General features: G+C 44.0%; 1 protein-coding gene across 4 annotated transcripts in view; it reads left to right on the forward strand.

Annotated features, from left to right (window-relative positions):
• cadm1a (cell adhesion molecule 1a) overlaps positions 1-12,513 on the forward strand; it is a 748,250-nt gene that overhangs the window by 655,009 nt on the left and 80,728 nt on the right. For all 4 annotated transcript variants that reach the window (XM_060936142.1, XM_060936144.1, XM_060936146.1 and 1 more), the window contains one exon: positions 3,218-3,390. In XM_060936142.1, the coding sequence (XP_060792125.1) occupies positions 3,218-3,390 (173 nt within the window). The remainder of the gene's footprint in view (positions 1-3,217; positions 3,391-12,513) is intronic.

Consider the following 12,513-nt stretch of genomic DNA (forward strand, 5'->3'; position numbering starts at 1 on the left):
AACACCAATACACGGATACGCTAATCACATGACTAATTAGACGGCACGTAAGTTGAAATGTGTTCTCCTCACCGGCTTGGCTCCGCAGGCATCCTGCGCTCCAAATCACTCCGCCCTGAACAGCGAGTGCCCTCTGGAGGGTGCGCACTCCGGCCCTGCGCAGCTCACAGAGCGCGCAAGTGAAGCGCACGAGCAGTGATTCGGGACTGAGCCGCTGTGTGTGTGATCCCAGTGCATATCGGGCATGCGCGTCACTTACCACTTGCAAGTGGAAGGATGGCAAGCCTAAAGACAATCATAACTACACAATGGGCAGTATTTGCATCAGTATTTGCAGTATTTTCATACTTTTATACTCTTTAATGAAAGGTGATACAAGGCGGAAGTCCGCGCCGTTTTTCAGCAGTCGCGTCACATGACCAACGCCAGCGAATCAGGAAGGTGGATGTCACAGTGACGTCCAATGACGACGTCAGCTAGAGCTCAGCACAGCGTATCCGCGTATCCTCAATGTTTACACAGCACCGGATCACATACAATCTGGATTGACTACGTGGGCCCTGGCGGATTCCCGTTTCCCGGCGTTTCAATGTAAACGGACAGTGCATCCACGAAGAAAACGAGACAGATACGGTCTAATGTAAACTTGGCCTGAGTAAGGTGACAAGTTTTATGTTTCATCTAATTTAGGTCATTTAAAAATGTAATATTATTTGCCAGTGAGCACATAGGAAAATGTAAAGTATAAAGTTTCTGTTAATATGTTTATCATGCTTGTATGTAATAAAAAAACTTGTGAAGATATAAATCTAAATACATGACCTACTCATTCTAAACCTGTTGAACTTCACCAGCGAAGGTCTTGACCCCAGAGGGTTAATGTTATGGAGCAGTAGCTATTAACAGTCTATCCCTTACTAGCCGTTTTTGAAGTTAATAAGCCAGAAGAGTTGTTGCAGCTTGTTATGTAAGCAATAACACTGGAGACTCTTTTCACTCATGTTGTAATACTTGAGACCAGTCTCAAGACCACTTTTCGATAGTCTTATCTCGGAATCAACTGCATTTTTACTCGGTCTTGTCTCTGGCTCTGGATTTTACAGTATTTCAAGACCACAGCTGTGAGGATATCACTAAATTGCCTGTGTGTCTGATTTATTTGTCAGTATCATTTCTGTGATTGGATTGAAAACGTCCTGCTTCGAATGCAACCAATAACGTGACTCATTGCTAATTCGAAATTTTTATTACTGTTAACGGCTGGCACCCCTCCACACCCCCCTCAACACACCCACTCATCTGGTCCTGGTCTTGACTCGGCCTCGCCCTGCTTTGGTCTTGACTTGGTCTCGACCCCTCAAAGTCTCGGTCTTGTCTCAGTCTCAATACACTCTGGTCTTGGTCGTGACTTGGTCTTGGTTTAGGTGGTCTTGACTACAACACTACCTTCCATACAAATTAAATAAACGTCTCCTTAGAGAAAGCTTTGTTATATCAATGATTATACTTTTTAATTCATTCACGAATAGCTTTAGATTACGTAGATCATCTGGTGAGTTGTCACTACAGAAACAATTACACATTAGAACAAGTGCGTTAATGCAAATCTTTCAGTTGGACTCGTGTCAGAGAGCTGCTTTTCTAGAAAATCTGACCAGTCAGACTTGAGAATTCTTTTTTTAAAGAATTTTTGGGGGGGCTTTTTCCACCTTTATTGGATAGGACAGTGTAGAGACAGGAAATAAGCAGGAGAGAGATGGGGATAGATCGGGAAATGACCTCGGGTCAGAATCGAACCCGGGTCCCCGGATTTATGGTATGGCACCTTATCCACCTGAGCCACAGCGCCCCTAGACTTGAGAATTCAACAGCGCCGTGGTATAATGCTGGAGATTATTTGTAGGGTCAGTGTTAAAAGGCAACATCTCCAGCATCAATGGCAGGATGGAATTAATACATCCTTTCCAGACATATCATATCGATGCTGTATGAATGCAAAAGCAGAAATGCAGGCCAAAGCAGGCGGCACATGTTGCCGCCTGGTAATTGTATGGTAATCAGTCCTCAGGAGCCCAAGCTCTGAGCCTAAGTGTGATTTGCATGTGCATACTGAAGAGGCAAGCATGAGCCAAATGATGTCATCAATCACACACTGTGTTTCTTGCTTTCGCGCCATCAAACCCTGCACCATCAAACATTACCTCACACATAGCAGCATCTATAGCATCTAATTGAAAAAACTATGGATGACAAGACAATGGGGCAAATGTGTGCAAACACAATGAGAGGTAATTCATATGCAAGTCCCCACACCACCTCCTTCCCTCCAAACACTTATTGTGCGGGAAGCCCGAGCTCCTCCCGCATTCATTTAATAAGCATGAGAATACAATCAATACAGTGGGGCTGAAAATTAGAAGTCGTTTTCATTAAAGGCAAGCGCAAGGGCTGCAGTCATTACTGTCATATAATGTTGGGCTTGGTGCTCTGGGGCCATTTGTATTCTGCCTCGAACCCCAGGTTCTCTTCAGCCCCTCTGCTGTGCCCCTCTCTCGCTCCCTCTTCTCTTCCTTTCAGTAAAATACAGAACTTTTTCTAGGCCATTTCTCTTCTTCCGTTTCAAGGTCTGCGTCTGCATCTTTATTCCACACATGCAGTACATATTGTATATTTATATTGGATTCAGACTCTCTACACGTCATCAAAAGTTTTCTTGATGGTATTGTTGTTTTACAAAAAATTGCAAATTTTATCGACAAAAAATGTCATATTGCTTGCTCACACACACACACACACACACACGCTGACTCATTGTCTTCGATGTTTCATTTCTTCTCAGTGTTTCAAACGAAACTATCACAGATACAAAACAAAAAGAAATTCCCCTCCACAGAAACTCTAGGGAAATAACGAGGCTACAGCACCACCACTGAGCCTTGAGACAGCTACAGAGAAGTTTCAAAGCTTTCAGCAGCTTTAGCTCAGTCTCCCCATCATTGTGAAAATGGCCATTTCATGCCCTGTTTATAGTAGCTGTTAGGACAACAGACCCAGCCTCTTCACGGCACTAAATGGCAATAGACAAGAGAAAAATATCAGCCTTTGCTCTTATTTGGCTGTGTAAGATGCTTACAGCGATCCAGCTGACTTAAGTAGAGCATATTTTCTGCCCATTTTGTCTGAAAGCCAGTTTGGTTTGTACTCCATCTCTCTGCAGGCCTCAGCAGGTGAACTGGATGAAGGTGGACGATGACGTGCCCTCTCATGCCGTTATCACTGGCTCGGATCTCTACATCGAGAACCTGAACAAGTCTTACAACGGTACTTACCGTTGCGTGGCCTCAAACTCAGTGGGAGAATCCTATGACGATTACATCCTCTACGTGTACGGTGAGTTCGCAAGGCTTAAGCAATCTTCAACCTTCCTTTCACTCACCCTCACTCACGCTGAATACAAGATCAATAAGTTTGATCTCAATAACGTTTCCTTTTCCTTAGGATATCACACTCTGATCTGAACGTTCTCCTATCTGAAAACACTTCTGATAGCGTTTACAGCACTAAGCCTGTGGAGAAATGACTCACGTCTGGTCTTAGATTGCAGTAATCGACCTCTATTTAAAAGGATTTGTGTTGTGTAGAGGGTCTTTAAGTGGTGAGCTATAGTAGTATTTGCAATGCACAGCTGTGCGAGGAGAAAAGGAAAGAGGAGCACTCATCAGAAACCATCTGCACCTCCACGTTATTGACTGTTTATTCACTTTTGCTGTATTTTTTTTATAATAAAACGTCATGACGAATCATTAAAGAAAGAGATTCGCACATACGGCAATCATGAAGATGTACTTGGATAAGCCTCATTCCTTTATCTGATCGGTTCCTATTTGCTGCAAGTGTAATTACTGACAAAATTATTGTTGCTTTATTGAAGGTTAAAATAAGTGCTATGTATACCACAGGATTTTGTCAACAATTATAATTTTTAATTTTATAATGAATGACATGTCATACTTCTAACCATTTCTTAGTGGAATTTCTACGAGACATTACCATGTTATCATTTACATTATAGTGGACTTAAGTAGTCATTCCCTCACCAGCCTCTCTCCTTTAACTCTCTTGAAGATAATACAACAACAACAAAAACAACAACAAGAAAAAAAATAGAGACTGTTACTAAAGTCATAGTAATTTGCACTAGCTGTTAAAAACTGGGACGTCGGGTTCACCGTACCCTATAGATCCGGAACGGTAAGACATAGAGAATGACGCTTACTGGGGAAAAGTTGCACCCTGCCGCCCTGAACAAAATTTAAAAAAAAAAAACTGATGGAAAAAAATCATGAAAATTGACAGAGTTATAAGTGATTGAAAAAAATCCTGTTTTTCATGGATCGTTCCAGGTCAGTGATCCAGATTAGTACCAAACGTCATAGCAACGTAATTCAGCCCAGAGGTATTCATGTGAAATTTGGTGATGATTAGTTGAAAACTAAGGGAGAAATAGCATCCTAAAAAACGCTAGGATAATAATAATAATAATAATAATAATAATAATAAGTAGAATAATAAAGTAGAAAGATCCTGAGTGAGAGTAACAATTTGCACAAGTGCTGCTAGCACAAATTAAAAAAACAGATCAGAAAACTTTATTTTGACTGGGCACCACCCAAACTGATAATCACATCAGTTTTTCTTTGGCTAATCAGACACAAGATATGCCACCACTCTTGCTAGAGCAGGTAGGGGTTAGGTGCCTTGCTTAAGGGCACTTCAGCCAGTCCAGGGAATCAAACCAGCAATCTTTTGGTCCCAAAGCTGCTTCGCTAACCATTAGGCCATGGCTTCCCCTGTTGTAAAACTGAGAAACTAGAAAGTACACAAGTGCCTTGAAGGCTTTTCCAGAAAACTCACTGACTGTTACAAAGCTCTGATACTGGACACTCTTTCTATTAATAATAAACAAACGTCTCCTTACAGAAAAGTCACAATGCCAACCATGTCAATAATTAAATGCCTTTGTTTGTTAAATAACAAAAGTTGTTAGGTTTTTTTTATCCTATTGTTAGTGTTTGCCATACAAGTCCATGTGAATGAGCTGTGAGTATAAAAACACTAACATATTTGAAGAAGGACAGTAATTCACGGGACAACCTGTGATTTTCCTTGCAGCCTGAACTATTGGCAAGCTTGCTGTTGTAGAAAATTAATCAACACCTTCTGACAGATTTGAGAATTCAGTGGAACCATGTTAATTTGTGACGGCCCAAATACAGCACTGTTCTGTGAGGTTTTTATTTATATGTTTATTTTTATTCTATCCAGCTTTACTAGATATGAGCAATCACACGCTCTGATTGGCTACTGTACTACTAGGATATCAGCTCATATACCATGAGTAGAGAAAAACAAAATGGTGAAGCGCATCAAGTCAGATATATCACTTTGTTATCAAGTATTTAAAAAAACAGAAATAGCTAAAAGAATAGAGTTTTTTTTTTTTTTTGGGGGGGGTTTCCCCCAATATTTCCTGTTCCACACTCCAGCCTAGTCGGTGGCAGTAATGCACCTTTAAGTTGGTTTGCCAACCGCCAAAAAAACCCTAAAGACGAAGAAGAAAATGGCAGAGCGTGTTGCTGAACCAACCGAGGACGAAATAAAAAGTCTGCTTGAAAACAAAACCCCAAACAAGTGTTGCCAGGCAAAACAAACCTCACCTGACAGCACTTATTTTATACCTATATGATGATAACGGTAATATTTCTCAATCATCAGCTGTCAGGTTATAGTCCTATGAAAATCCATGACATTGAGTTTGACATTTCAAAGTCATTCAAGGTCAAAGGTCATGGCAGCAACTGAAAGCCCATATGGGACTTCTTATATGTTGATAATGGTAAACATTTACACATGGGCACTGTGTGAGACGGCTGCCTCTCCAGTAGCTCTGTAGTTTTTAGCTCTTTAAACCTCTTTTTTCCACCTTTTTTTTTTACTTTTCTGCTCTTCTTATGAAGACATAGTGTGTTTTACTTATATAACATGGATATTTTTAACTTTAACACGCAACCAGGAGCCAGTTTTCTCACTTATTCGAGAGAGGAGCTGCTGGCCCTGGAAACAAATGGGATGAGCCGGGATACGACACCCCATCCCAGCTGAGCTGAGGAGGAAACCCAGGAGCTGCAAAGCTGGAGCTAAGCTAAAGGCTAGGCTAGCGGACAACCGGCGGCACTACAAACCATCCATTCCCTCCGTTATCATGGGGAATGTGAACTTGCTGCCGAATAAAGTCGACGAGCTATCCGCTCTGAACAACCAGCGGATTTACCGGGAGAGCAGCTTATTTATCTTTACGGAGACATGGCTAACACACCTCGTACCAGATGCGAACGTGGACCTGTGGGGATTCACTGCTGCGAGAGCCAACAGAGACACTAACACATGCGGGAAAAGCAAAGGTGGGGAACTCATCATTTATGTCAACAACCGCTGGTGTAATCCGGGACATATCTCTGTAAAGACAGTTTTATGTTGCCCGGACTTGGAGCTGCTAGCTGTTAGCCTGCGGCCATATTATCTGCTGAGGGAGTTCAGTCACATGATCACCATCTGTGTTTACATCCCTCCGAGGGCAGACGTAGCCGCTGCACGTGAGAGGATTCACTCTGTCACAGCAAGGCTGCAGACACAGCACCCTGAGGCATTTATCATCATTTCTGGGGACTTTAATCATGCTACTTTGGACTCTACTTTGGCTGCTTTTTACCAGGCTGTGGACTGTCCAACAAGGAACAACAGGACAATTGACTTGCTGTATGCTAATGTGAGGGATGCATACAGAGCCACACCCCTCCCCCCACTAGAGAAGTCTGACCACAACCTGGTTCATCTACAGCCGAAGTACACCCCCCTGGTTCAAAGGCAGCCTGCAACAACTAGCTCCATCAGGAGGTGGTCCCCTGAAATGGAAGATGCCTTCAGGGACTGCTATGACATCACAGACTGGGATGTGCTGCTTAGCCCACCCTGTGAGGACATAGAGGGGCTGACACACTGTCTGACGGATTACCTTAACTTCTGTGCAGACGTGGTCTCCCCCACTAAGACTGTACGGTGTTACCCTAATAACAAGCCATGGGTAACACAGGAAGTCAAAGCTGTCCTCAACAGGAAGAAGGTCACCTTCAGGAGCAGGGATAGGGAGGCGATGAAAGCAGCACAACAGGAGGTAAAACGCTGCGTGAGTGAAGCTAAGGACAGCTACAGGAGTAAGGTGGAGCAGAAGCTGAAGGAGAACAGCATGAGGGAGGTCTGGGAAGGTGTGAAAACAATCACAGGCCACAATACAAAGACCAGAGTCATTGAGGGGACAGTGAAGAGGGCGAATGAGTTGAGTGACTTCTTCAATCGGTTCAACCAGCCCACGTCCCCCCCACCCTCTTCCTCACTGCAGCCATCTCTCCTTCTTCCCTCAACACACCTCCCCCAGTCATCACAGCAGCCCCCTCCTCCCTCTCATCCCCCACCTCAACACAGACTCCTCCATGCATTACTGCAGGCCAGGTCAGAGGTCAACTGAGGAAGCTTCACCCCAGGAAAGCAGCAGGCCCGGACAAGGTGTGTCCCCAACTACTGAAGACCTGCGCTGCTGAACTGGGTGAACCACTCCAACGTATCTTCAACCTCAGCCTGCAGCTGGGGAGAGTGCCCACCCTCTGGAAGACATCATGTATCATTCCAGTTCCCAAAAAGAAATCGGCCCAGCGAGCTGAACGACTTCCGACCGGTGGCACTCACTTCACATCTGGTGAAGACGTTGGAGTGGCTCTTCCTCAGCCTCCTCAGACCCCAGGTACAACATGCCCAGGACTGTCTGCAGTTTGCGTACCGGGCAGGTGTTGGTGTGGAAGACGCCATCCTCTACCTGCTACACCGAGCTCACTCGCATCTGGATAAGGGAAATGGCACAGTGAGGATCCTCTTCTTGGACTTCTTGAGTGCCTTCAACACCATCCAGCCCCTATTGCTTCACAACAAACTGAACAGGATGCGAGTGGACCCCTGCCTGGTCACCTGGATCTCCAGCTACCTCACTGACAGGCCGCAGTACGTCAGGCTGAAGGACATCACGTCTGACACTGTGATTAGCAGCACCGGAGCACCCCAGGGCACGGTGCTGGCCCCTCTTCTCTTTACCCTGTACACCGCGGACTTCTGCTAAAACTCGGAGCTGTGTCACATTCAGAAGTTTGCCGATGACACAGCCATCGTTGGGTGTATCAGTGACGACAGAGAGGAGTATAGGAGCCTGGTGAGGGACTTTGTTGTGTGGTGCAACAGGAACCATCTGCAGCTCAACACCTCAAAGACCAAGGAGCTGGTCATTGACTTTGGGAGGTCCAGACCAAGGTCACGACCAGTTCTGATCGAGGGAGTCAAGGTGGAGGCTGTGGATTCCTACAAGTACCTCAGGCTGTGGCTGGACAGCAAGCTGGACTGGACTTGCAACACCAAACACTTATACAGGAAGGGACAAAGCAGGCTATACTTCCTGAGGAGGCTGCGGTCCTTTAACATCTGCAGGAAACTCCTACTGTATGGATGTTCTATCAGTCTGTGGTCGCCAGTGTCCTGTTTTACGCCGTGGTGTACTGGGGCGGCAGCACATCCAAGAAGGACACATCCAGGCTGGACAAACTGATCAGGCGGGCCGGCTCTGTGGTCGGCATGAAGCTGGACTCTCTGGTGATGGTGGCAGAGAAGAGGTCTATGGACAAACTATTGAACATCATGGGCGATGCCAGTCACCCTCTGCACACCGTCATCAGCAACCAGAGGAGCCTGTTCAGTGACAGAATGCTCCTTCCCAAGTGCAGGAATAACAGACTCAAAAACTCCTTTGTCCCTCATGCCATCAGACTGTACAACTCCTCTCTGGGGGGAGGAGGGGTAACAGGAGGACAGAGGACGGGAAGGAGCAGTAGCCTAGCCTAACAATAAGCAATACTGGACAATGTGCAATATAATGTGCAATATAAAGTGTAATATGTCTCCTGCCGCCCCCCCTTCTCCCCCTTTTTTTTTTCCTCCTCCCCCCTCTCTTCCCCATATCATATTCTTTTTATATTTGTATATGTAAATACTTAATTTATTTTACAACCCTGATTCCAAAAAAGTTGGGACAAAGTACAAATTGTAAATAAAAACCGAATGCAATAATTTACAAATCTCAAAAACTGATATTGTATTCACAATAGAACATAGACAACATATCAAATGTCGAAAGTGGGACATTTTGAAATTTCATGCCAAATATTGGCTCATTTGAAATTTCATGACAGCAACACATCTCAAAAAAGTTGGGACAGAGGCAATAAGAGGCTGGAAAAGTTAAAGGTACAAAAAAGGAACAGTTGGAGGACCAAATTGCAACTCATTAGGTCAATTGGCAATAGGTCATTAACATGACTGGGTATAAAAAGAGCATCTTGGAGTGGCAGCGGCTCTCAGAAGTAAAGATGGGAAGAGGATCACCAATCCCCCTAATTCTGCACCGACAAATAGTGGAGCAATATCAGAAAGGAGTTTGACAGTGTAAAATTGCAAAGAGTTTGAACATATCATCATTGACAGTGCATAATATCATCAAAAGATTCAGAGAATCTGGAAGAATCTCTGTGCGTAAGGTAGAGGTCTGCGCGGGTCGGATTTTTCAGTCCCGCTCCCGCCCGCGCCCGCATTGTGCAGTCACGCTCCCGCCTGCGCCTGCAAAGAATTATGATTTTCAGTCCCGCTCCCGCCCGCGCCCACAAAAAAATTATGATTTTCAGTCCCGCTCCCGCCCGCAAATCCCGCATGATGCAGACGTTCGCGTTATTTCTCAGGAAAGTTCTTGTCTTGACACAGCGTGATGGTGCCCCGCCCCCTACTTAGATGGATTTGAGCATAAATATCTACAGCTCACGTTCACGTTTGTTATTATTTACCTTGTTTCTGAATTCAGCATGTAGTGTCTCTAATAATAATAATTAGTGCTGTCAAGCGATTAAAATATTTAATCGTGAATCACACATTTTTATCACATGAGAAACCATTGTAATTCTCTGATCAGCATTAAAAAGTGAATGGGCTTGCTTTATACCAAGGGTGTTGTGTTTTTTTTATTGCAAAGCAGAGCTAACAAGAGGCGTGAACTTCACTCTTCTTCCACTTCACTCAGTGAAGTGATTTCCTGCTTGAGTTAGTCTACAGCTCTATCAGAGAGACAGGTTACACAGTGACGGTAGGCTTGACATGCTTGATTATAATATAAAGTACACTATTATATTAACTTTAAGTTGTTCGTTGATAAATATTGCATTGAGTCTGATCTTTACTGTTTCATCTCACTTAACACATTTCGTACTTTTACACTTTTTCTGCCTGTTGATGCGTCGCGCTGTCCAATCAGAGGCGGCCAAATTTGCATATTACAGGAAGGATTTCTGGGATAGCATTGAGTTTACAGACGCTGTCTTCTTAAAACTGAATAAATATTTAAAAAGAGCCAAATGAGCCACTCTTTTGAACGGCTCTTTTCAAAGAACGGATCACAAAGATGCGGATCCCATCAAAGAGCCATAAATCCCATCTCTACTAGTTTCAAAAGCTTATGAAAAACCTACATCATGTCACAGAGCGTTAATCTCGCGATAAAAAAAATTATCGCCGTTAAAATTGAGTCAAGTTAACGCGATAATAATGCGACATTTTTTACAGCACTAATAATAATAATAATAATAATAATAATAATAATAATAATAAAAGACAGGCGAGCACGTAATTCCAAGTGGAAATTTGGTATATTTATTGTTCAGCCATACAAAACATTAGGCTAACCCAGTTTACATTTGTTAAGCATTTCTAACTAGAATATCCTATAGAATACCCTATAAGCATAGCATATATAAATGTTATAACAAAACACAGTCCTAGCCTACTTATCACAGCAAGCAAAGGGCAGCTGATTTCCATCCGCGTCGTACACGAGTGAGAACGACTTCCAAATGTCCGATTTCAGGACTCTTGACTTTTTAACGGTAAATGTACCTCTTTTTAAAGCAGCACTTACTTTTGAAGCACTGTGAGATTCAGTAAAGGAGCTCTGCTCTTCTGCCATGATCGGAGATCTCAAACACAGAAGAGGAAAAGAATCGAGAAACGAACGAGAGATATTTATCCTCTCCTGAATCAGAATCAGAATCATAATTCTGATGACCAGCTCATCTAAGGTGTCATTGAGGCATCATGTTAGTGTGGGTCACTGGAGGCTGGGTGTGAACTGCGAGTCATTAGAGTGATCAAAGGATTTCCCGTTAGGGTGATCAATGGCAAATTTAAGATGCCATTCCTCACTCAATCTGGCAATCTGACTCTCTCTGCAAATTTAGGCATCTTAAAATGTTTTTATTAATGCCAAATAAAATATCCAGCACAAATTATATATGATAGACATAAATTAATAATTTATAAATTTTATTTCAAACACGTTTTTAGTTAGCGGATCTGCAGCTTATCACGGCTCCCGCCCGCGCCGCATATGTGCACTCCCGCTCCCGCCCGCGCGCGCATATGTGCACTCCCGGTCCCGCCCGCGCCCGCAATGAGCTTTCAAAATTTGTCCTGCGCCGCACTGCTTTGCGGCGGGTCCCGCAAGTCCCGCGGGACACCCGCGGGAGTGCAGGGCTCTAGCGTAAGGATCAAGGCCGGAAAACCATACTGGGTGCCCGTGATCTTCGGGCCCTTAGACGGCACTGCATCACATACAGGCATGCTTCTGTATTGGAAATCACAAAATAGGTTCAGGAATATTTCCAGAGAACATTGTCTGTGAACACAATTCACTGTGCCACCCGCCGTTGCCAGCTAAAACTCTATAGTTCAAAGAAGAAGCCGTATCTAAACATGATCCAGAAGCGCAGACGTCTTCTCTGGGCCAAGGCTCATTTAAAATGGACTGTGGCAAAGTGGAAAACTGTTCTGTGGTCAGACAAATCAAAATTTGAAGTTCTTTATGGAAGTCAGGGACACCATGTCATTCGGACTAAAGAGGAGAAGGATGACCCAAGTTGTTATCAGCACTCAGTTCAGAAGCCTGCATCTCTGATGGTATGGGGTTGCATTAGTGCATGTGGCATGGGCAGCTTACACATCTGGAAAGACACCATCAATGCTGAAAGGTATATCCAGGTCCTACAGCAACATATGCTCCCATCCAGACGATGTCTCTTTCAGGGAAGACCTTGCATTTTCCAACATGACAATGCCAAACCACATACTGCATCAATTACAGCATCATGGCTGCGTAGAAGAAGGGTCCGGGTACTGAACTGGTCAGCCTGCAGTCCAGATCTTTCACCCATAGAAAACATTTGGCGCATCATAAAACGGAAGATACGACAAAAAAGACCTAAGACAGTTGAGCAACTAGAATCCTACATTAGACAAGAATGGGTTAACATTCCTATCCCT

This window comes from Neoarius graeffei, chromosome 12 (assembly GCF_027579695.1).
Source record: "Neoarius graeffei isolate fNeoGra1 chromosome 12, fNeoGra1.pri, whole genome shotgun sequence".
NCBI classification, from domain to species: Eukaryota; Metazoa; Chordata; class Actinopteri; order Siluriformes; family Ariidae; genus Neoarius; species Neoarius graeffei.